We start from the raw sequence: 23,977 nt of genomic DNA, 5'->3' as shown, positions 1-23,977 counted from the left end.
TGGAGTTGGTAAGAAGTTGAGTGAGTTTTACCCCTCAGGAGCTGATGGAAATAAGTACCACCCTGCCTTCAAACCTCACCACCAGCTGAACTTTTTCCAAGAGTCCTGAGGGTGGACACTGTGAGCAGCTTCTGACCAGACACCATCCTGTTTTGCAGGGTGAATTTCCATTAGGAGGGAGGAGAGAGAAAAACAGAACTGTATTTAAAAAAAAAAAAAATTGAAAGCAGTTACCAGAGCTTGGCCTCTGCCCAGAAAGCTGTAGAAAGAGGCCCCAAACTTCCTGATCCCCAGCTGCAAGCCCAGGCCTGTTTCCTGGCCCACTGCAAGTTTCCTACCCCCGGGAAAGAGCAGGGCTTCGGGCCAGCTGAGGAGGCCCCATCTCTCCTGCTCCCTCCCTGAAAGACGTCAGGCTCTGCTGAAGCAAAAGGAACGTTTCCAAATTGCTTTACTTCTGGTCCTTCTTCTCTTTACCCCCACTGCCAGCTTCTCAAAACAATCCTATTCCGTTTCTGAGGTTCTGATGGCCAAAACAAGGGTCGTTTCCAGTAGCATGCTGCCTCTTTTTCTCCATCCTTCCACCTCCCTGCTTCTCATCACCCAGCACACCCCACACTCCCAGAGTAATAAATAAAAGGCCCTCAAAGCATCACCCGTGGCACAATGGTAAAGAATCCGCCTGCCAGTGCAGGAGACACGGGTTCAATCCCTCGGTCAGGAAGATCCCCTGGAGGAGGGCATGGCAACCCGCTCCAGTATTCTTGCCTGGAAAAATCCCATGGTCAGAGGAGACTGGCGGGCTACAGTCCATGGGGTCACAAAAAGTCAGATATGACTGAGCAAGCACACAAAGCATCACCCAGCCTAAAAGTGGGGGGGGGGGGTGGGGGGCGGCGGTGATCCTAGTTGACCAGTTGCCTCCCCCATAGGTAAGTAGATTCAACTGAGTAAAGGGAAATGGCCCTCACTACACACAGGCTGGAACAGGACATGGATTTCCATTTACTTGTGGGAAAGACCTCCCACACTTAATGCAGGACTCTGCAGGGGTGAATTCAGCTGCTGGGGGGAAGTCAAATCTGGGGCTCAAATCTGGGTTCTGCCCCATCCTGGTTGGCCATGCTCAGGCAAGTTATTTAATCTCTTACTACCTCAACCTTCTCATCTATTAAATGGGGATGGTTGTGGTGGTTACATTAAACCACTCGTGTAAATCCTCACCGTGATGCCTGAAACCAAGCAAAGGCTCATAGCCCCGTTTCTCACTCACGTTCTACTGAATTACACCCACCCTTCCCCACTGATCCTCTAATCTCAGCTCCCCAGTCCTGTCTTTCAAACGTGTTGTGTCATCATTTATTTGCAAACATGTCTGTTTGATTTCAAATTAAAATGCTTCTGAGTCGCATTAAAAACAAAACACATGCAAGGAGGGGAAAAAGAGAGGCTGACAGACATATGAGTAAACAGCGAAATATTTCCGAAGGCTGGATACAGAGAGCTCAAACGCTTGAGGGCTCAGGCTGACAGACTCTTGATGGGAAGAGACACAGGAACATCAGCAGAGGGGCATTTTTCTGGGGATTAAAACACCAGGATGGGGAAACCCTCCTCCTTCCTTCCCACCAGTACTCAGGGTTCCACTTACTGGATGATCAAGGCCTTGTTGTCTTCCATTGCCATGATCACAGTCTGATTCTGATTGTTACCATAACTCATTAACAGTTCTCCAAGTTAAATATTGAAGTGCTCAAACAAACAGTGTGGACTGAGCCAAACCCCAAAACTTCCTGTGAGGGGCACTGGCTATTCAGCCAGCTGTTAGAAAAAGGAGAGGGAGGGATAAAACAAGACAAAACAAGAAACTGAGAGCCACACATCCCCATCAGCACTGTGGCCAGAGAGCTTTCGGAGTTCAGAAAAGTGAAGCATGTGGAAGGATGGGGGGGTCACAGGACCATCACATCTCAGCCGCAGAGATTGATCAGAGTCAGAGCAGTCAGCCAGGGGGCTCAGGGAAGAGTCCCATCATGTGAGAAGACTTCTTTCATCCTCTCTGTCTATCAGGGAGCTGGGGAAATAGGGCTACCGGGGCTGTGACCCCTCACAGCTCCAGAGCAAAGCCTGGTGAAGGTGACTTCTGAAGGCTGGATCCTGAAGGTGGGGATTTCCCTCTCCTCCTTTTCCTTGGAGCTTCTCAGGACGGGGCTCCTCTCAAGTTTCGCTGGCCAAAGGCAGTTCCAGGGATGAGGTGAGGGTCCGCGAATCCAGAGAGAAGCATCTCAGTTCTTCTGCTCCGGGGCGCCATCCTTCAAGGAGGTGTCTCTGCTGTCCCCGGCCTCTGGGCCAGCCCCCAGATTTGGCTCCTCTCCCTCGGGCTGCTCTGCGGGTTTCTGGGACTCCCCCGCCACCTCGGTGCTCTTGCTGGAGTGGCACCCCATCTCAGTCGGACGCAGAGGGCGAGCGCCCTGGGAGGTCCTGCGGTGAGTAGGGTCTGTACGGCTGATCCGAGGGGGCCAGAGTTAAATAACCCTTCCTCAGAGCACAGCTGAAAGAGAATGGATTTGGTTTCCATGGTCACCGGGAGACACCAGTCCAATCTGCATAATGACAACGCCGCCCCCTAACCCCCTCCTCCCTCTGCATCTCTGGGGTGGGCTGAGCCTGGAAGGGGGCCCTTCCGGCTAAGCCAACTAGTTCTCAGAACCAAGCCCTATTCATTCCATCAGAAGAATTCCCTTTTGTTTAACCTGTAACTTCTTTACAAATTACAACCCCCCACCTAGTTACCTGTAAACACCAGGCCTCTCTTCTCATGCAAAGAAAGCCCTGTTACTAAGCAACTGGCTGTGCCCTTCCTCCTTGTCCCAGGGTCATATCAGTTCCTGGGGCTCACAGACCCCCCACTTGGAGGCCATCCCCACCCTAGAATGCCACCTCCACCCAGGGTTGAAGAAGAATGGGAAGGGAAGTCCTAAGACCATGGATTCCAGGGGTTACCCAAACAAGTAAGTAAAGAAAAGAACTAGCATTAACGGTGCTATGTTAAATATGAAAGTTGGTAACAGTAAATCCTAAGAGTTCTCATCACACACACACACACACACAATTTTTTATTCCTTTAATGTTGTATCTTTAAGAGAGGATGGATGTTCATTCATCTTATTGTGCTAATTATTTCATGATATAGGAAAGTCGAAACATTAGGCTGTATACCTTAATTCATACAGTGCTATCAGTCATGCTCAGTTACTCAGTTGTTGGGCTCTTTGTGATCCCGTGGACTGTAGCCCACCAGACTCCATGGTCCATGGAATTTTCCATGGCAAGAATACTGGAGTGGGTTGCCATTTCCTACTCCAGGGAATCTTCCCACCCAAGGGATCAAACCTGAGTCTCTTGCACCTCCTTCACAGCAGGCGGATTCCTTACCACTGAGCCACCAGGGAAGCCCTATGTCAATTACATCTCAATAAAACTGGAAGAAAAATAAACAAATAAATAAATAAGCAGATTAGCAGGTACCAAGTGCTACTCTGTGCCAAGCACAATTTACATTCATCATCTTGTTTTATCCTCACAACCATCCCAAGAGGTAGGTTGTGTTATTTAACTTTCATTTAACAGATGGAGACACTGAGATTCAGAAAGACTGAAAAACTTATTTAAGGTCTAACAGCCAGGAAATAGCAGGGGTGGGATTTGAACTCGGGTCCCTCAGATTCCCCTCTAATACCATTCTCATTTATTTTAAAGTCCCCATCAGACCATCTTCATGCACCATCATATGTGTAATCAGTTTGGGAGGCCTGTCATTGCTCTTTTAATCTGGACATATGAGTAAAGGTTTTCAAAGCTGTGAACGAATTTCTATATATTTTTTAAGTTTTTTTTTTTTTTTTTTGGTGGTGCTGGGTCTGTGTTGCTGCAAGCAGGCTTTCTCTAGTTGCATGCCTGGGTTTCTCATTGCAGTTATTGTGAAGACCAGGTTCTAGGGATTTCAGGCTTCAGTAGCTGTGGCACATGGGCTTAGTTGCTCTGAGGCATGTGGGATCTTCCCGAATCAAGGATCCAACTCACGTCCCCTGCACTGGCAGGTGGATTCTTAACCACTGAACCACCAGGGAAGCCAAACACTCTATATTTGACTTCTATTTTATTTCTGATCACCTTGCTTTTCTTTTCCTAACTCCGAAAGGAGCCCAATAATTCTGGCCCAGCTCCCAGGAAGCTGGAAAGAGGATCAGGCAGGTCTACGAAGTAGCTTTTCAGAGAAGCACAGAGTGTACTCTTTTCCAAGTATGCATGAAGCCATCGAAAGTGACTAGCTCCCATTCACTGATGGAGGAGAGGGTACATGCCAGCCTCGGATATCTCACACAAGTCCCCTCGTTTACTCATCACAATCAGACAGCCCCACGTGGGAGTAGTATTAAGCCACTCTAGAGGTGAAATAATTGAGTCCAGAGTGGTTAGGTCAATGGCCTGAGGTCAACTCTGTGTCTGGCAGTCAGTTCAGGATGCTGCCTGCAAGCTCTGGAATCTTCCCAGTCCTTGTCCCCCGCCCCCCCCCCCCACCCGCCGCCCTGCCCCCACTGCCTTAGGTTCATGCCATTTATCTTCCAGGATTTAGGCATTCAGTGATCCACAAGAATGTGGTAAGCCTTCCCTATAAATCACCTGCCTTTGAATGAGCTTCTTGCCAACCAGGCTGGCAGAATGACAATTAGGAAGACATTTAATGTTGTCAATTCACCTCTCCCATATAAACCCCAAAGTACAGTCTGGAGGTGTCAGGGTGGGAGAAGGAGGTTGCATTTGCCTTCCGATTAATTAGAGGCCCTAATTAAGGCAAATGCTCATTCGATACTGAGATGCTAAGCCAATGATTCTCTCGTGAAACCTCCAGATTAATCATGCTTATACCAACTCAGCACAAAAGACAGGCAGCAGGAGCAGCGAGGAGACAGGTAAAACCCTCAGGTTGGGCTTGGCTTAGTTTAGAGGTGTGGCTGGTGAGAACAGATGAGGGCCCTTTTCAGAGTGAATCTGGTGAGAAGTTTTGCCTTGCCCGTGATGCCCACACCCAGGACAGGTTACACAATCGTGGGGCCCACGTGAAATTAAAATGTGGGCCCTTGTTCAAAAATTACTAAGAATTTCAAGACGGTGACAGTAGAACTTTAAATAAAGCATAAAGGCCCATGAAGCCAGACTTGCCCACACCTAACCTCTTCCCTAATTTTTTCAGAAATGGATTCACCTCTGATGAAGACTGTAATTGGCCAGATCACTAGCTGGCTCTGCCTAGGGGACATTGCCCTAGGAACAGAATGAGGCCAGTGAAAAGACAAGGAAAGAGAAATGGGGTATGGACCACCCAATAATGGATAGGACTTCAGTAGGATAATTTCAATACATTTTCAGCTTTAAAATGCCTTCTTAACTTTTACTACCTATACAACATAGCATGCAGAAGATATCAACATACAGAACAAATAGGGAGACTCCCCTTGTGGTCCAGTGGTTGAGAGTCCACCTTACTGTGCCAGGGACCCAGGTTCGATCCCTGGTCGGGGAACTGGGATCCCGTGTGCCTTGGAGCCTCTAGGCCTGTGTGTTGCAACTACTGAACCCAAGCGTCATGATGAAGAATCCCATGTTACACAGTGAAGATACACGTGCCCCAACTAAGACCTGATGCAGCCAAAAAAAAATAATTAATAAATATTAAAAAAAAAAAAAAAAGAACAGATAGGGACTTGCTGGTGGTCAAGCAAGTGGTTAAGACTCCCTGCTCCTAATGCAAGTTTCCCAGTTCAATCCAGGGTTGGCAAACTAAACTAAATCCCTGGTTAAAAAAACTACAAATAAAAACTACTGATATCACATGTTGGCAAAGCTTCAGAGTGACCAGAACTCTCATATGTTCCTGGTGGGAATGCAAAATGGTAACATCACTGTGGAAAACAGTCTGGCAGCTTCTCATACGGTTAAACATACACTTACCATAGACCATTTACCCATATCAGTCTGCTCAGGCGGCCATAAAAAAATGCCACCAAATTGGTAACCTAAACAATAGACATTTTCTCCCAGTTCTGTAGGCTAAGACATCCATAAGCAAGGTGTGGGCAAGTTTCGTTTCTGGAGGGATATTTTTTTCCTGGTTTGTAGACAGCCACCTTCCTGATATATGTTTACATGGCCTTTCCCCTGTGCTCACAAAGATAGAGAACTCTGCAGGCCCTTTCTCTTATAAGGACACTAATTCAATGGGATTAGGACCCCATCAAACCTAATGACCTCGGTGCATGCTCACAAGCTCAGTCGTATCTGACTCTCTGTGTCGCTATGGACTGCAGCTCACCAGGCTCCTCTCTCCATGGGATTTCCCAGGCAAGAATACTGGAGTGGGTTGCCATTTCCCTCTCCAGAAGATCTTCCCAGCCCAGGGATTGAACCCACATCTCCTGCATCTCCTGCACTGCAGGCAAATTCTTTCCCACTAAGCCACCAAGGAAGCCCTAAAGGCCCAATCTCCAAATGCAGTCACATTGGGGATTAAATTCAACATATGAATTTGGGGAGGGACACATTCAATCCATAACAGTGTCTAAGGGAAATGAAAACCTATCAGTTCAGTTCAGTCACTCAGTTGTGTCCGACTCTTTGTGACCCCATGAACTGCATCACACCAGGCTTTCCTGTCCCTCACCAACTCCCAGAGTTTGCTCAAACTCATGTCCATTGAGTTGGTGAGGACATCCAACCATCCCACCCTCTGTTGTCCCCTTCTCCTCCCACCTTCAATCTTTCCCAGCATCAGGGTCTTTTCCATTGAGTTGGTTCTTCGCATCAGGTGGCTAAAGTATTGGAGCTTCAGCTTCAGCATCAGTCCTTCCAATGAATATTCAGGGTTGATTTCCTTTAGGATTGACCGGTTGGATCTCCTTGCTGTCCAAGGGACTCTCAAGAGTCTTCTCCAACACCACAGTTCAAAAGCATCAATTCTTTGGCACTCAGTTTTCTTTATGGTCCAACTCTCATATCCATATATGACTACTGGAAAAACCATAGCTTTGATTATTCAGACCTTTGTTGGCAAAGTAATGTCTCTGCTTTTTAATATGCTGTCTAGGTTGGTCATAGCTTTTCTTCTAAAGAACAAGTGTCTTTTAATTTCATGGTTGCAGTCACCATCTGCAGTGATTTTAGAACCCCCCAAAATAAAGTCTGTCACTGTTTCCATTGTTTCCCCATCTATTTGCTATGAAGTGATGGGACCAGATGCCATGATCTTTGTTTTCTGAATGCTGAGTTTTAAGCCAGCTTTTTCACTCTCTTTCACTTTCACCAAGAGGCTCTTTAGTTCTTCTTTGCTTTCTGCCATAAGGGTGGTGTCATTTGCATATCTGAGGTTATTGATATTTCTCCTGGCAATCTTGATTCCAGCTTGGGCTCCTCCAGTCCAGCATTTTCCATGATGTACTCCACATATAAGTTAAATAAGCAGGGTGACAATATACGGCCTTGACGTACTCCTTTCCCAATTTGGAACAACAGTCCGTTGTTCCATGTCTGGTTCTAACTATTGCTTCTTGACTGCATACAGATTTCTCAGGAGGCAAGTAAGGTGGTCTGGTATTCCCATCTCTTGAAGAATTTTCCACACTTTGTTGTGATCCACACAGTCAAAGGCTTTGGCATAGTTAATAATGTAGGTGTAGATGCTTTTCTGGAACTCTCTTGCTCTTTCTATGACCCAACAGATGTTGGCAATTGATCTTTGGTTCCCCTGCCTTTTTGAAATCCAGAAAACCTGTGCTCACATGAAAACCTGTACATGAACATTTAGAGCAGCTCTATTAATAATCAATAATTAGAAACAATCCTGGAGAAGGCAATGGCACCCCACTCCAGTACTCTTGCCTGGAAAATCCCATGGACGGAGGAGCCTGGTGGGTTGCGGTCCATGGGGTCGCAAGAGTCGGACACAACTGAGCGACTTCACTTTCACTTTTCACTTTCATGCATTGGAGAAGGAAATGGCAACCCACTCCAGTGTTCTTGCCTGGAGAATCCCAGGGACGGGGGAGCCTGGTGGGCTGCTGTCCATGGGGTGCACAGAGTCAGACACAACTGAAGTGACTTAGCAGCAGAAACAATCCAAATGTGAATGGATAAAGAGTGGTACAACAGATAAACCTTCATACAACAGATTATTACTCAGCAATAAAAAGGGAAACTTGCAGTTACATGTAACAGATTTGATGAATTTCAAAGATATTCATAAGTCAAAGAAGCCAGTCTCAAAGGATTATCTACTGCTTGATTTCACTCACATGACATTCTCAGAAAGACAAAAATATAAGGATAGAGAGAACTTCCCTGGCGATCCAGCAGTTAAGACTCTGTGCTTCCACAGCAAGGGGGTACAGATTCAATCTCTGGTCAGGGAACTAAGATCCCACATGCCAATCAGGCAAAAAACTATATATATATATACACACACACACACACACACATATATATATACATACATATATATGTATGTACAAGGATATATAGGGCTTCCCAGATAGCACTAGTGGTAAAGAACCTACCTACCAATGCAAGAAACATAAGAGATGTGGGTTCCCTCCCTGGGTCGGGAAGATCCCTTGGAAGAGGGCACGGCAACCCAGCCCAGTATTCTTGCTTGGAAAATCCCCATGTACAGAGGAGCCTGGCGGGCTACACTCCATACGGTCACATAGAGTAGAACACGACTGAAGTGACTTAGCACGCACCATATATAAAGATGGAGAACAGATCAGCGGTGTCACTACAAAGTTATAGCTTGAAAGAGTTTTTTTTGGTTTTCTGTGTCCTGTTTGTGGTGCTAGTTACACAAATCTATACACATGCTCAAATCATAGAACTGTACACCAAAATGTTTTTAAAATCAAATTTGCTGTATATTAATTTAACAAAAAAAAATGTTAAGAGCATCCAAACAAGCAAACAAAAATAAATAAAAACTGTTTTGCCAGGAGCCTAGGGGCTTATTTGCCATCTGGTCCTAGTACTCCAGATCATTTAAAATCCTTTCTCTCCTGCTTTTCATTTGAACAAACAAACAAACACACCTGCCCCTAATTTACCTTGACAGCTGTTTGTTGAGCCACATGGTACAAGGTTCCATTTGGGGTGCCATGTGCTTTCCAGAACCATAGTGAATTTCCATTAAGGAGGCCTGGATGTGCAGGCAGAGGGGGTTCTATGAAGGTAACTTGAAAGCTCTGGCTATAGGCAGGGGCGTGGCCAGCCCAAGCACCCTGCAGGAAGGGAGCTGGGCCATAAGCATCCCAACCTCACTGTCCTCTCTCCCTCTAGTCCCTCCCAGGTCTCCTGTCAGCCAAACCCAACTTGAAGTCAGTGGACACAGAAGCCTTTGGCTCTTGCTCGTTTAGGTCAGTCCCCCAGGATGCAGAGCAGGGTAGAAAAGGAGAGCGGATGTGGAGAGTAAAGAAATCATTTAGCACAATCCACGTGGATCATGTTCTCAAGGGCACAGAATCTGCAGGGGGAGGCAACATCTCTGCAGGGAATTAAACTGTGAGGCAGAATGCAGTGCTGTAATACAGGGAAAAGGGCACGTTGGAAAAGAGGGAGAGGGAGCGGTTTCCCAGAGATGGACCCAGAAGGATGAACAGAAAACTAGCTGGTAGAGGAGGAACTGATATCCTGGCCCAAACCAAGAAGGCAAATCTGTCCTGAGGAGTTCAGTTCATTTCATCATTCGTTTGTGGAAAGACAGCTAATAACTCATGTGGCTCAGTGGTGAAGAACTGCCTACCAATGCAAGCGGTGCAAGAGATGTGAGTTCGATCCCTGGGTCAAGAAGATCCCCTAGAGGAAGAAATGGTGGCAACCCACTCCAGTATTCTTGCCTGGGCAATCCCAAGGACAAAGCAGCCTGGCACACTACAATCCATGGGGTTGCAAAGAGTTGGACATGACTGAGCGACTAATAGGGTTAGAAGCATCAGATTCAGGAACTTCCCTTGTGGTCCAGTGGCCAAGACTCCTCAGCCGCCCCAGGTTCATTCCTGGTCAAAGAACTAGATCTCACATGTCGAAACTGAGAGTTCACATGTCACAGCTAAAGATCCTCAGGCCGCTACGAAGACTGATCTTTCATGCCACAACTCTGATTTGACGCGGCCAAATAAACAACTAAAAAGAAGCATCCCTATTCAGCATGAGAGGGACTGGAGACTGAAAACCAACTCTATAGTGCACATGCTGTACATGTACAGCACGTTGTTTAACCTCTCTGACTCAGTTTCCTGGGCTTTTGGGAAGAATCAGTGACACAGCATATATGTCATCCTGCTAATACATCTCATATCTGGCTGGGTTTGCATGTGCAGTTCGTGACCAAAAAGTGACCGACCTTACTTCTGCCATGAACATACTAGGGCCCCCAAAATCAAGTTGCCATTCAGTGCAAGGGCCAGCCTCACAAGATCAAGTGCCCTTCCTAGGATGGGTACCAGCCCCTTTCCTGTTGGTCTCTGGCATCCTCGCCTCCTTCCTTCTCTACCCCTCCTTCTGCCAGGGTCCTGACTTCCTGCCCATGCCCCCAGTGCCCCCATTTCTAGCTCCACCCACCTTGAAGGGTAGAGGATTCTCACCCTCTTTTGGGGGGTGGGGCTCTCCACCCAGCTTGAGGGATCTTAATTCCCTGCCCAAGGATTGAACCCTCAGTGAAAGCCCTGAATTTGAACCACTAGACTGCCAGGGGCTTCCCCTCACCTTCTATAATGGAGCATCATTCTGGAAGACAAACAAGCTCTTACCTACTAAAAAAAATAGGTTACATCTCACAGCATGAATTTATTAAAAAACAAAATGCAGCAAAAAGAATTCTCCCTTTGAAGGAAAGAATGGACAGAACAGGAGCACAGAGGGATGCAGATGAGATGCCCTTGTCCTCCTGCCCCATGTCTAAGACACGGTGTCCAGCGAGGCTGTCCAGGTGCTCAGTCAACAGTAGTGAAGTGCTCAAAGGCAAAGGCTGTGCAGGCGGGCAATCCAAATTCAGGTCTTGGCCACACGGCTTGCTAACTCTCCTACCCAACAGCAATTACTTAAGAGTTACAGGCCTCAGTTTCTTCCTCAATAAAATGGGTGAAATGATTGCTTCATAGGATTATTATTATTATTAAACCAGTTGATCTAAAATTCTGAGTGCCAGGACTTTCCTGGAGGTCCAGTGGTTAAGAATCTGCCTTGCAGTGCAGGGGATACAGGTTCGCTCCCTGGTCGGGGAACTAAGATCCCACATGCCATGGAGCAACTAAGCCTGTGTGCTGCAACCACTGAGCAACTAAGCCCAAACACCACAACTGGAGCCCAATCACCACAGCTAGAGGGAAAAGATCCTGCATGATGTGACAAAGGTCCCGTGTGCTGCAACTAGACCAATGCAGCCAAAATAAATGTTTAAAAATAATTTTAAAAAAATTCTTAGTGCTGGGAATTCCTTGGTGGTCCACTGGTTAGGACTCCATGCTTTCACCACGAAGGGCCTGGGTTCAATCCCTGATTGGGGAACTAAGATCCCCCAAGCTGCACAGCCAAATAAAATTCTTAGCGCCTAATACGTTACAAGACTTCCCAGGTGGCTCAGACAGTAAAGCGTCTGCCTACAGTGCCGGAGACCCGGCTTCTATCCCTGGGTCAGGAAGATCCCCTGAAGAAGGAAATGGCAACCCACTCCAGTACTCTTACCTGGAAAACCCCATGGACGGAGGAGACTGGGAACCAACAGTCCATGGGGTCGGAAAGAGTCGGACATGACTGACTTCACTTTAATATGTTACAAATTATTTTTTTTATTATTGACACTACTTCTACCTATCAAACATGGCTCAGGCCCTCAAGGAGATCATTTATGGAGAAGCTGTGGATAAAAACAGACCTGTTGACAACCACAGTCCCCCAAACTCTGTAATTAGTGGAATGAACAGAATACTAGAAGAACTCAGAGGAGAAATTCTTTAGGAAACCTTTAACCTCATCAGGCGATGCCTGGCATCAGAATCGCAGAGGTTATGCTCTAAAGCTAGGTCCTTGCCTGGGCAAGCGTTGGGGCACAGGAGGGTGGTGTGTAGGGCGGAGAAGGGAGCTCCTGCAAGGCATGAAAGTGACTCAGAGACACTTTAAAGTGGCAGAATGGGAAGTGTACCTGTCAGCACTTCTCTGATAGATTCACCTTGACCAGGGCACGAACGGGCCCTGGGTAGGTTGGGGGTGGCCCCTACGACACACACACACACACACCCTCGTCACTCCAGGTACTGCCCATAGATAATCCTCCCTCCCCCTCCTTCTGTCCTCGATGGTCACTTTGACCAGATGACACCAGTACAGAGAGACCAAAGTTTAAATAGGCACAGGCAGGTGGGGGTGGGGGTGGGAGAATGAACCCAGGTCTCACTGTCACTAATTGTCTCTAATATTTCCACTTGGGTCAACTTCTCCCCAACTACCACCCCAGAGATAAACTGCCTTAAAAGAAGACTTGCCAAACTTGCCTCCATCACCAGGGCACTCTCCACTTTTGGTGCCCTATCGATTGCTACATTAAAAAAAAAAAACAAAAACCCTGTACTTATCCTGCCAAGAGCTCAATTACATTGCATTGCATCTGTGTGTGTGCTAAAAGTTAATGTGTTACATAAAGGTGAATTCAACAAGGGCAGAGACTTCAAGGTGTTTTGTCCTTTCTAGTATCTTCTATTCATAGGAAAGTATCTGGTGCATAGTAAGTGCTCAGTTAACATGGGTTGGAGGAATAAAAATAAATGAAATGTACACACTTTCAATAATTCACCATTTTCCTGACCTTAATAAGCAGCTAACGGGTTCTCAGCCTAGGGCGGTGCTCCCCCAACCCAGGAGACAATTGGAAATATGAAGGGGTGGTTTTGGTTGTCACAATGACTTCAGGGTGGCTACTGGCATTTAGCGCCAAGGAATCAGAGATGTAAATGTCCAGCAGTGCCAGGACGGCTCCAACCAAAGAAATGTCAATGTCAAAGGCGCCCGGGTCAGAAATATAACCTGCATTGCCAACTCCTTAGGAGCCTGTGTCTCTGGGCTCTACAAACAGGGTGTGATACAGACTGGATGTTTAATAACAGGGAAAGAAAGGTAACTGCTAGGGGGTGGGAGGATAGGAAATGGAGGGTGGCATGGGGTGGGGGTGGGGTGGGGTGGGGGCGGCGGGGGGTGGGGTGGGGTGGGGGCGGCGGGGGGTGGGGGTGGGGGCGGGGCTAAAAGAAAGAATCGCCAGTAGGGCAAAGGCCTCCCTGGGTTTGAGAGAGGCCCAGTCCCTTGCATCTTCTGATGCTCGCAATATATTTAAAAGATTCGGCTCTGCCAAATCGGGGTGTACTGAAAGCTTCTGGATGAAAGGCAAGATCCTTGAGTCCGGCCAGGAAAATCCCAGAATGGATCTCAGGCCAGCAGCCAAGGCCTGGCTGCCTCTCCGTGCCCCCAAGAGAAAGTTCAGCAAGTTCAGGTTCCAGTGCCCTCTAGGGAGTGAAGGTGATCCCACCCAGCCGGGATTTGCGCCCAGGGTGCGCAGCGTGCTGGAAAACCGCCCACGTGGGCAGCCGGGGCAGCATTTCCGCCCGGGACCTACCGCTCTCCCACCTCCCCGCCCGGTCCCCGCGCCTCCGCCCCGCGCCCACTAGGTGGCGCCTGCGCTCTAGTGGGCGCCTCTCGGGCGCAGACGAAAGCGACAGCGGAGCCCCGGCGACAGATCGAACCGGAGTCGCAGGATTCCGGGGACCGGAGGGCAGCGCCGGCAGCCAAGGTAGGAATTCCCGAGCCCCGGGCGTTTCCTGCGAACCTCTGTGGTCGGGGTGGGCCCCGCGGCGGCCGCCGAGGTCGGCTGGCGGTCTCGGTAGATAACCAGACAGGTCGGAGCGGCGGCACGTGTCGTTGCCTGCGGGGACCCGGAGACCCGCCGTCTGCAAGCTGGGCCTCGGGGCACAGCTGGACGCCAGATCGCTCGCACGCAAACATCCTCCGCTGGCTGGTTCCTCTGGAGAGCCTGCCCGAATCCCCCAGCAGCCAGTCCTAGGCGGAGAAAAGAGTTACTGCTCCCCAAATCGACTTCAGCGTTGGAGCCAAGGGCTGATCCAAAAGCACCATTTCTCCAACTTGCCTGCACGCTGGAATCGCTTGGGGGAGCATGAAAAAAATGCCGATGCCCCGTAGCCCTCCACCCCACCCCGCTCCGAGGCTCAGATGGAAGTGGTCTGGGTTGGGGCCTTGGACCTCTGGATATTGCAGAGCTTCCCAGGCGATTCCAACTAGCAGCTAAGGGTGAGGACCCTTGACCCAAAGGGTTGGAGGAAAAGGAAGACGGTTGTTGCAGCCCACAATGCTGATTCTCCTCCTCCTCCTTCTTCTTCAGGGAGTCTTTTAAGCAGGAAATATCTCCGCCTTTGAGCTGTCAAAGCCAAGATAACAAACCAACATCCTCCCTCCCAACAGGGCTGGTACTGAAAGGGTTGAACTCGAAAGTGGGCAGGGAACAGAAAAACACAGATGTAGAATATGAGAGAAGACTCTTGGGGAAAAGGGGGCTTGTCCTTACCCTGATCCCACAGAAGTTCAGGGGGCCACCTGGAGCAGCCCTCATCATTTTAGTAAATGCTATGTTTACAGTGAGCCTAGACTTAGAGTTCCCAGAGCCAGCCCTCCCTGGGCTGTGTGGCCCTCAAAAACTCATAGAATCACTCTTAGCCTCAGTTTCTTCATCTGCAAAATGGGTATGATTGTATAAAACTCTTAGATTTGCCATGGAAATTATTGACCACAAGAGGTAATGTTTCCCAAGTGCTCACCTGTGCCTGGCACGATGCTAAATGCTTCCTGTGTGTGGGCACATCTACTCCTCACCCTGACCCACAAAGCATTAACTATACTAACTACCCCGTTTGATGGCCGAGGAAGCTGGGACTCAGAGAGGCCAAGGAACGTGCTCAGAGTTAAATAATTAATTAGAAGCAGATCCTGTGTTTGAACCCAGGCAGTTTGATTCTAGAGCCCATGGCAAAAGTACAATGAGTTGCTGTTTCCCTTTTTGATGGAGGGAACATAGAAAAAGCACATTACACAGGGAAGCTCATGGTGCCTCCTCCGCAAACACTAGCTGGCATTGCTTCCAGTGGAGCACTTTCACAGAACTGACTCATGGGCTCATTTAAACTGGATGTCTTGTGGAAAGCCTACTGTGTGCCAGGTTGTAATCCAGATGCTACAGATCCAACAGTGGGTAAGAGGCAAACGAGCCCTCAGTGAACTCACACTCTAGTGAATGAGAGAAATGAGAAGGAAGTTCAGTGGATCCTCCTTGTTTGCAGACTCTGTATTTGCGAATTCTCCCACTCGCTAAAATTGATTTGTAACCCCCAAATCGGTATCTTCAGCACTTCTCATGGTCATTCATGGACGTGAACAGGATGGCAGAAAATTCGAGTCACTCAACACACTTGTTCCCACCCGAGGTCGAAACGAGATGACCCTGCCTTCTTGTTCCAACTCTCAGAACTGAGCAAGCATCCCTTTTATGGTCTGTTTAGTGCCGTGGCTTGTTTTTTGTTGTTTTCGCATTTTTTGTGTGTTTTGTTGGTGATTTTGCTGTTTAAAAATCACCCCCAAGACCAATTTGCCGCATGACTCAGGGAACTCAACCCGGGGCTCTCTAACAACCTAGAGGGATAGGATGGGGTGGGAGGTGGGAAGGAGGTCAAAGAGGGAGGGGACACATGAATACCTCTGGCCGACTCATGTTGATGTAAGGCAGAGGCCAAGGAAATGGCAATGCACTCCAGTCCTCTTGCTGGAGAATTCCACGGACAGAGGAGCCTGGCAGGCCACAGTGCATAGGGTTGCAAAGAGTTGGACACAAATGAGTGACTTAACTTTCTTTCTAACACAATATTGTGAAGCAATTTTCCTTCAATTAAAAATAAGTTTGGGAAAAAAAATCAGCCCCCAAACATACTGCTGAAGTGCTGCTATCTAGCGTTCCCAAGCCCAGGAAGGCTGTGTTGTGCCTTATGGGGAAAATGTATATTTGATAAGCTTTGTTCAGGCCTGAGTTGTAGTGGTACTGGCCGTGAGTTCAATGTCAGTGAATCAACAATATATATTAAATAAGGGGTAAAGAAACAGAAACACACATAAAACAAGGTTAGGTATTGATCTGTTGAGGAAAATGTGACCAGAGGCTTGCAGAAACCTACCCTTAGGTTGTTCCCTTTAGGAGCAGTGGTTCAGTATTTGCTAATTTCATGTTCATGGCAGCTTCAGAGAACATAACCACTGTGAATAATGAGAATTGACTCTAATTAGAAATTACTGCACATGCAGTGAGAGAATCCAGCACAAAGATGGAGAGGCATACAGAAGGGACCTGCCTTGGATTGAGGGTTAAAAAGGCTGAGAAGCAGCCAGACAGAGGGTGGGATGGGGAAAACATGTTCCAGGGAGGAAAAACAGCATATGCAAAGGCCAACAGGTAGCAAAGTCAAGGAGCTCAAGAAAAGCCAGTGTGCAGGGCGTGTGGAGGAAGCAGAAGTCTAATACTGTAATAATATGCTGGAGAAGGAGTCTGGGGCCAGGTGGCAGTGTTTCGTGGGCAGCTCTCCTTGCGTCCAGTTAGCACAGAAATCCTGGCAGGCGAGGCAGGATAGTTTTTACCTTTGACAGGTGATGAAATTGATGCCCTGGACAACTATATGCCTTGCTCAAGGTTATACCACTGGTAAGCGGTAAAACCCACCTCCGCAACCTGATCTGGATCTAATGTTGAACAGACGTTTGAGTGTTGGTCTGAGATCTCAGGACATGATCTTGGTCCAGGGATTTGGTTTGGTTTGGGGAGAAATCAGTTACTGAATGAAGCCATCCAGAGTGGATGAAACCACCTGGAACAGCAGAGTGTGGGAGAAGACAAGATCTCATGTCCTTTTAAAAATGAAATTATTCTTGGTGTTAAAACGTTAATGTCTCAGGAGAAGAGTCCTAAGTACCTGCAGAGAGCAGAGGGAGGCCACAGAGATGTAAGAAAAGGAAATGTGAGTGGCTGATCCAAAAAACCCCTCAATACTAGGTCTGGTGATAGGCTGTCCACCCAGGGGCAACAAGGTCTCAATCTGCCTCTTGTCCCCACAGGATAATGATCTGGAATAGGGGTCAGCAAACCCTTCTGTAAATGTTTTGAGTGTTGCGGACCATAGAGTTTCAGCTGTTGCTGTTGTTCAGTTGCTAAGTTGTGTCTGACTCTTTGTGACCCCATGGACTGCAGTACACCAGGCTTCCCTGTCCTTCACTGTCTCCCAGAGCTTGTTCAAACTTATGTCCATTGAGTTGGTGATGCCATCCAACCATCTCATCCTCTGTTGCCCCCTTCTCCTCCTGCCCTCAATCTTTCCCAGCATTAGAGTCTTTCCAGTGAGTTGACTCTTTGCATCAGGTGGCCAAAGTATTGGAGCTTCAGCTTCAGCATCAGTCCTTCCAGTGAATATTCAGGGTTGATTTCCTTTAGGATTGACTTGTTTGAAACTCATTAGGGTTTAAGTTGCAGCTACTCAACCCTGCAGTTATGGAGTAAAAGCAGCCATAGATGGTATGGGACTGAATGAGTGTAGCTGTGTTTCCAATAAAACTTCATTGATGGATGTTGAAATCTGGGTTTTATATCATTTTTATGGGCCACAAAACGTTATTCTTGTTTTGATTTTTTCCCCAACCATTTAAAATTGTAAAAGCCATTCTTAGCTTACAGGCTGTGAAAAAACAGGTGGGGGCGGGGGTGCCTGTGAGCCATGGGCTGTAGTTTGCTGACTCTCGATCTAGAATCATGGACCTAAGTGTCAGAAGGATACTAAATGTCCTCTTACTTGAATTCTTTCCCAATTCATGAAGCTCCAGGGAGTACTCCCAGCCATTTCTTCAGCGCCATAGTTAAACTGTGCCATAGTTGGGGTTTCCCTAAAGCACATCATGAGACCAGGATTTGGGTGCCTAGAATTTATTTGGAAGGTGATCCCAGAAAGCCCAGTGAGACTGAAATGGACTGGGGAAGAAAGGAAATCCAGTAAAGGTTGTGTTGATGAATGAGTTACTGTGGGACAAAAGGCTCAGCCTCTCTGGGGATTCTTAGAGAGACTGTGTGTCCCAGTATTCCCCCCAATTTCTGCATGCAGTCTGGAGAACACACCCTGTAGCCAAAAAATGCCTTCAGGTAGAAGGACGTGAGAGGCAGCAGGTGTGACTGGAAACTGCTGCAGGTGTCCTCTGGGGGCGCTGGTGAGTATGGTGGTCTACAACGTGTTTCTAATTTTGCTTTTTGAAGCATACTGATCATACCCTTTGGAGAAGGCAATGGTATCCCACTCCAGTACTCTTGCCTGGAAAATCCCATGGACGGAGGAGCCTGGTGGGCTGCAGTCCATGGGGTCACTAAGAGTCAGAAACGACTGAGTGACTTCACTTTCACTTTTCACTTTTATGCATTGGAAAAGGAAATGGTAACCCACTCCAGTGTTCTTGCCTGGAGAATCCCAGGGACAGGAGAGCCTGGTGGGCTGTGGTCTATGGGGTCGCACAGAGTCGGACACTACTGAAGCAACTTAGCAGCAGCAGCATCAGATCATACCCTTATGGCAGAAAATGAAGAGGAACTAAAAAAACCTCTTGATGAAAGTGAAAGAGGAGAGTGAAAAAAGTTGGCTTAGAGCTCAACATTCAGAAAACTAAGATCATAGCATCTGGTCCCATCACTTCATGGGAAATAGATGGGGAAACAGTGGAAACAATGTCAGATTTTATTTTGGGGGGCTCCAAAATCACTACAGATGGTGATTGCAGCCATGAAATTAAAAGACACTTACTCCTTGAAAGGAAAGTTATGACCAAGTTAGATAGCATATTCAAAAGCAGAGACATTACTTTACCAACAAAGGTCCGTCTAGTCAAGGCTATGGTTTTTCCAGTGGTCATGTATGGATGTGAGAGTTGGACTGTGAAGAAAGCTGAGCACCAAAGAATTGATGCTTTTAAACTGTGGTGTTGGAGAAGACTCTTGAGAGTCCCTTGGACTGGAAGGACATCCAAGCAGTCCATCCTAAAGGAGATCAGTCCTGGTTGTTCATTGGAAGAACTGATACTGAAGCTGAAACTCCAATACTTTGGCTGCCTCATGTGAAGAGTTGATTCATTGGAAAAGACCCTGATGCTGGGAGGGATTGGGGGCAGGAGGAGAAGGGGACTACAGAGGATGAGATGGCTGGATGGCATCACTGACTCGATGGACATGAGTTTGAGTGAACTCTGGGAGTTGGTGATGGACAGGGAGGCCTGGCGTGCAGCGATTCGTGGGGTCACAAAGAATCAGACGCGACTGAGCAACTGAACTGAACTGAACTGATCATACCACTGGGCTTCCCTGGTGACTCAGCAGTAAAGAATCTGGCTGCCAATGCAGGAGATATGGGTTTAATCCCTGGGTTGGGATGATCCCCTGGAGAAGGAAATGGAAACCCATTCCAGTATTCATGCCTGAGAAAGCCCATGGACAGAGAAGCATGGCGGGCTATAGCCCATGGGGTCTCAAAGAGTTGGACACAACTTAGCAACTAAAAAATAACCATCATACCACTGGGTGACGGTTGAGATGATTTTGTGTGACAGACCGTCATGGCACTGAAGATCACGAAACCTCATTCGAGAAAAAGAAGTTATTTCCTTTTTAAACCATCTCTTTGATCCTGCACTGCCTCCCTCCCCAGCACTTTGCTGCTGTCTCTCCCCAGAGGAGGAGCTGCAGCTTTTCACTACCTTGAACTTGCCAGACTTTCCCTTCTGACCACAGTCTATCCCTTGCTCAGAGGGTAAAGAATATGCCTGCAAGGCAGGAGACCTGTGTTTGATCCCTGGGTTGGGAAGATCCCTTGGAGAAGGGCATGGCAACCCAATCTAGTATTCTTACCTGGAGAATTCCACGGACAGAGGAGCCTGGTGGGCTGCAGTCTGGGAGGTCGCAAAGAGTCGAATGTAGCTGAGTGACTAACACTTCATTTCCTTTTGACCACAGTCAACAAAAGAAGTCTCAGTGAAGTACCAGACTGTTTTTTGTAACACTTACTTGTCTCCCTTCTTAGGGAAAAAGCAGTAGTCCTCAAATTGAGGGGATGGAACAGGCAACAGTAGCTAGCTAAGATTTAATAACATTGTTTTATGTTTATTTGTACAGTTGCCATCTGTACATGGCAAGTGCTTCTGGCTTTGCCTTTACAGTAATAATATGAAGTTTCCTTTCAAAAAAATTTATAGAAATAATGTGTCTCCTTAAAGAAAAATAGTACATAATAGTATAAGTGATATTAGATTGTAATAAAAATAGTAATAATTGCTACCACTTACTAAGAACATACTGCTTACTGGGTGCTATTCTAAGCACTTTGCATGTATAATTTGACCAGTCCTCAGCACAATCACATGGGTTAGGTACTATTTGAGGTAGGTACAATTATTAGTGGAGAAAACAGGCATAGGAAAGTAAGGTAACTTGCCCAAAGTTATGTAGCTAGTAAGTGACAGAACTGGACAGAGGAGCCTGGTGGGCTACAGCCCATGGGGTCTCAAAGAGTCAGACATGACTTAGCTGCTAACCACCAACAACAGAAAGAGACAGAACTGGAAAATGAATCCAGGCGTTCCTGTTCCAATCTGTGTTCCCGATTAGTTACACTGCATCTCACAAACCTGACAAAGAAAGAAGAAAGAAAAAAAAGTGATAATATTTGGGACTTCCGTGGTGGTCCGGTGGTTAAGTTTTCATCTTCAAATGCAGGGGGTTCGGACTTGAACCCTGGTCGGGAAGCTAAGACCCTACATGCCTCACAGCCTAAAAACCAAAATATAAAACAGAGGCAATACTGTAGCAAATTCAATAAAGATCTTAAAAATGGTCCACATTAAAAAAAAAAAAAAAAAACTTTAAAGAACTTATTTGATGATATTTGAAGGATTGATATTAAAGGGGTATTACCTTCAAAAATTCCCCTTTAGGTGGACTTCCCCAGTCGTTAAGACTCCATGCTCCCAAGGCAGGAGGCCCAGGTTCCATCCCTGGTTGGGGAACCAAGATCCTGCATGCTGTAAGATGTGGCCACCTCTCAAATTTTTTTAAGTTTCTCTACTTTATCTTGTTGAAACCTGTCTCCCTGTATCTGCCACCCCCATGGTTGCTGTACTTTCTTCCAGAACCCCAGGGAACAGATGTATCCCCCCTGCATCACTGCAGTCCTTCAGATATTTGATGGCTAGGAACCCATTGGCCCTCTGGGATCTTCCCTGCTCTAGATTAAGCACTGCCAGTTCCTTCCGCTTTCTTTCTATCAAGTGTTCTTGGCATCTCCCCCACCCCACCGCCCAAGCCCAGAATTTCTTTCTTCCTTATTCTTTTCTACTCAACAGAACTTATTTTGGTGGCTCTAGCACTTTTTTTTTGCAGGCCTCCCACAGCTCATTCGGGGCTCAGGGGAGATGGCTGTGGTCGGAGTGATTGACGTGGCAAAGAGCAGCTGGCTAGTGATGTCGGGAGAAGAACCCCTCAGGGCCAGCGTGACTGGGGCGGGGTGGAGGGGTGGGTGGGGGAAGCTGGAGGCTGGTGATGCCACTCATTCTTTGCAGGTTACAGAGGGAGAGCCTTTATCGCATGTGAAGCTGATCAGGCTGAAAGGGACAGACTCACTAAATTCACAGCAGCCTGGTGAGGAAGCCAGATGACAAATATGTGAGATGGGACAAGCACCATGAAGCAGGCTGAAATCTTCATGTCAGCCTGTCAGCACATTCTTTCCCCTGTAGAAAAGTCACGGGGATGCCAGATTCTAGCTAGTAGGTTGGTATTCATGGAATTCAAACAAGGTGAACAAGATGAATGATTTTCATAGCCAGGATGGCCCGAGGTATTTATATCCTCTGAGGGACACAGGAGTCCAGAATGACTCTCGGCCTAATTCTCCTGCTCATGACTAATCAATAAACCAATCTTTGCCTTCCTATTGCTCCCTGGACCAATCTTAAGATTCTGATTAAGAAAGACTTCCAGGAAGCTCTGAGCTGCCTGTAAGGCTCAAGGGATTTCCACTACTGTGGACAATATGAAAGAAAAGATAAACTCTCAAAGGCTTGCTCTTTCTTACCCTTTTTTCTCAGCTCCTCACAAGTTTACCGTGTCTCTCTACCCAACATTCCTTCATTTTATGTTCATACAATTGGCCTCTCCCATCCCTCCCATTGTCAAGTTTTGATTTGATTTCCAGGCGTTGCTCTTCCTGCTTTGACCAGAGGAACATCCTGTCCTATCCTTAAGAACTTTTGCAGATCAGTAATCACAGACGTTTCGTGTGCATACTACTGATATACTGCCCCCACATTTCAGGGTGACTTGCTGTGTCCCTCTATGTCATAGCTTCTTGCAATCAAGAAGCAGCTTTCCAGGATATTGAGTTTTGTTCCATTGTAGAATTGGCAGGATCACAATTTTAAGCTGTTACTACTGTTATCACTCGTCTATGCCTGAAGACTGGGGTACAAGGTGTGTTGAAGAAAAAGGGGCCAGGAGAGGAGGTTTAAGGCACTAAACCCAATAAATTGTGGAGTATGCTGCTCGTGACCAACACTTACGCTTATCTGTAGAGTTAGGAGTGGGGCTTCCCTGGTGGCTCAGTGGTTAAGAATCCACCTGCCAACACACCTGCCAACCTGGGGACAAGGGTGCCATCCCTGGTCCAGGAAGATCCCACTTGCTGTGGAGCAACCAAGCCCATGTGCCCCAACTACTGAGCCTGTATTCCAGAGCCCAGGAACCGAACTACTGAAGCCCATGCACCCTAGAGCCACGCTCCGTAACAAGAGAAGCCACCCCAAAAAAAAAGCACGAGAACCACAACAGAAAGTAGCGCCAGCTCCCCGCAACTGAGCACAGTGACGAAGACCCAGCACAGCCAAAAAGAAATAAAGGAATCTTTAAAACAAAAAACAAGGAATTAGGAATCCTGTTGTTTTGGAGCAAAGAGACCTTTTGCCAGCCATTAAAAATGTACATTTTGGGGACTTCCCTGGTGGTCCGAGCTCCCAATCCAGGGAGTCTGGGTTCAATCCCTGGTCAGGGAACTAGATTTCCCATGCCACAACTACGAGCTCGCATGCCTCGAACTAGGAACCAATGCAGCCAAATAAATAAATATATATTTTTTAAAGTGTACATTTTGTTGGGACATCCCTGGTGATCATGGTGAAAACTCCTTCCCTCGTGGTGAAGACTCCATGCTTCCAACGCAGGGGGTGCAGGTTCAGCCCCTAATAGGCGAATTAAGTCACACGGTGTGGCCCAATAAGAGATATTTATATATGTATAACTGAATCACTTTGCTGTGCACTTGAGACTTAACCCAACACTGTAAATTAACTGTCCTTCAAATTTTTTTAATGTGCACTTTGCACGTAACCTCTTTTCCCACCCATATAAAGAACCTTGACTTACATAAAGGAAGATAAAATGCATTTAGAGAAGGGTCTCCTGGAGCACCTCAAGAGGAAACGTGGGCTGACCAGGGAGCTCCACTTCTCACTTGAAGAAGCCTGCCAGTCTAATGAGAAAGGCACAGCCCCTCAGTTAGGGGAGTCGGATGGAGGAGGTTCCTGCAGCGTCCTTGGAGTGAAAGGCCCCCTCTCCCTGCGGGCTCTGGCTGTATCCGCTGCTTCTCCTCAGTCTGTCAGCGGGCAGCTGGTGGGCCTGGCTTCCTTCACAGCCCCGCTACAGCTGTGCAAATGTGCACCACAAAGCCAAGGGTTCTGAGGGTCAACCCAGGAATTTGTTTTTAGTAGACTT

General features: G+C 47.4%; 2 protein-coding genes across 6 annotated transcripts in view; one reads left to right on the top strand and one right to left on the bottom strand.

Annotated features, from left to right (window-relative positions):
- Window positions 1-1,333: 1,333 nt before the first annotated feature.
- Window positions 1,334-14,710, bottom strand: LOC113875351. The gene is made up of 3 exons (XM_027513667.1): window positions 14,663-14,710; window positions 13,910-14,515; window positions 1,334-2,548 (listed from the first exon to the last, which is right to left on the bottom strand). The coding sequence occupies exons 1-3, from the start codon at window positions 14,708-14,710 to the stop codon at window positions 2,312-2,314; spliced, it is 891 nt and encodes a 296-aa protein (XP_027369468.1). The 3' UTR covers window positions 1,334-2,311.
- Window positions 13,758-23,977, top strand: part of CHD9 (chromodomain helicase DNA binding protein 9) — a 224,888-nt gene continuing 214,668 nt past the window's right edge. For 4 of the 5 annotated variants that reach the window (XM_027513586.1, XM_027513587.1, XM_027513589.1 and 1 more), the window contains exon 1: window positions 13,785-13,873. The gene's annotated coding sequence lies outside the window, so the exon portion shown is untranslated. Of the gene's footprint in view, window positions 13,874-23,977 lie in introns of all 5 variants that reach the window. The other variant, XM_027513588.1, reaches the window with a different exon arrangement.

The sequence above is a fragment of the Bos indicus x Bos taurus genome, chromosome 18, assembly GCF_003369695.1.
Source record: "Bos indicus x Bos taurus breed Angus x Brahman F1 hybrid chromosome 18, Bos_hybrid_MaternalHap_v2.0, whole genome shotgun sequence".
Taxonomy (NCBI): Eukaryota; Metazoa; Chordata; class Mammalia; order Artiodactyla; family Bovidae; genus Bos; species Bos indicus x Bos taurus.
This window is presented reverse-complemented; position numbering and strand designations above follow the sequence as displayed.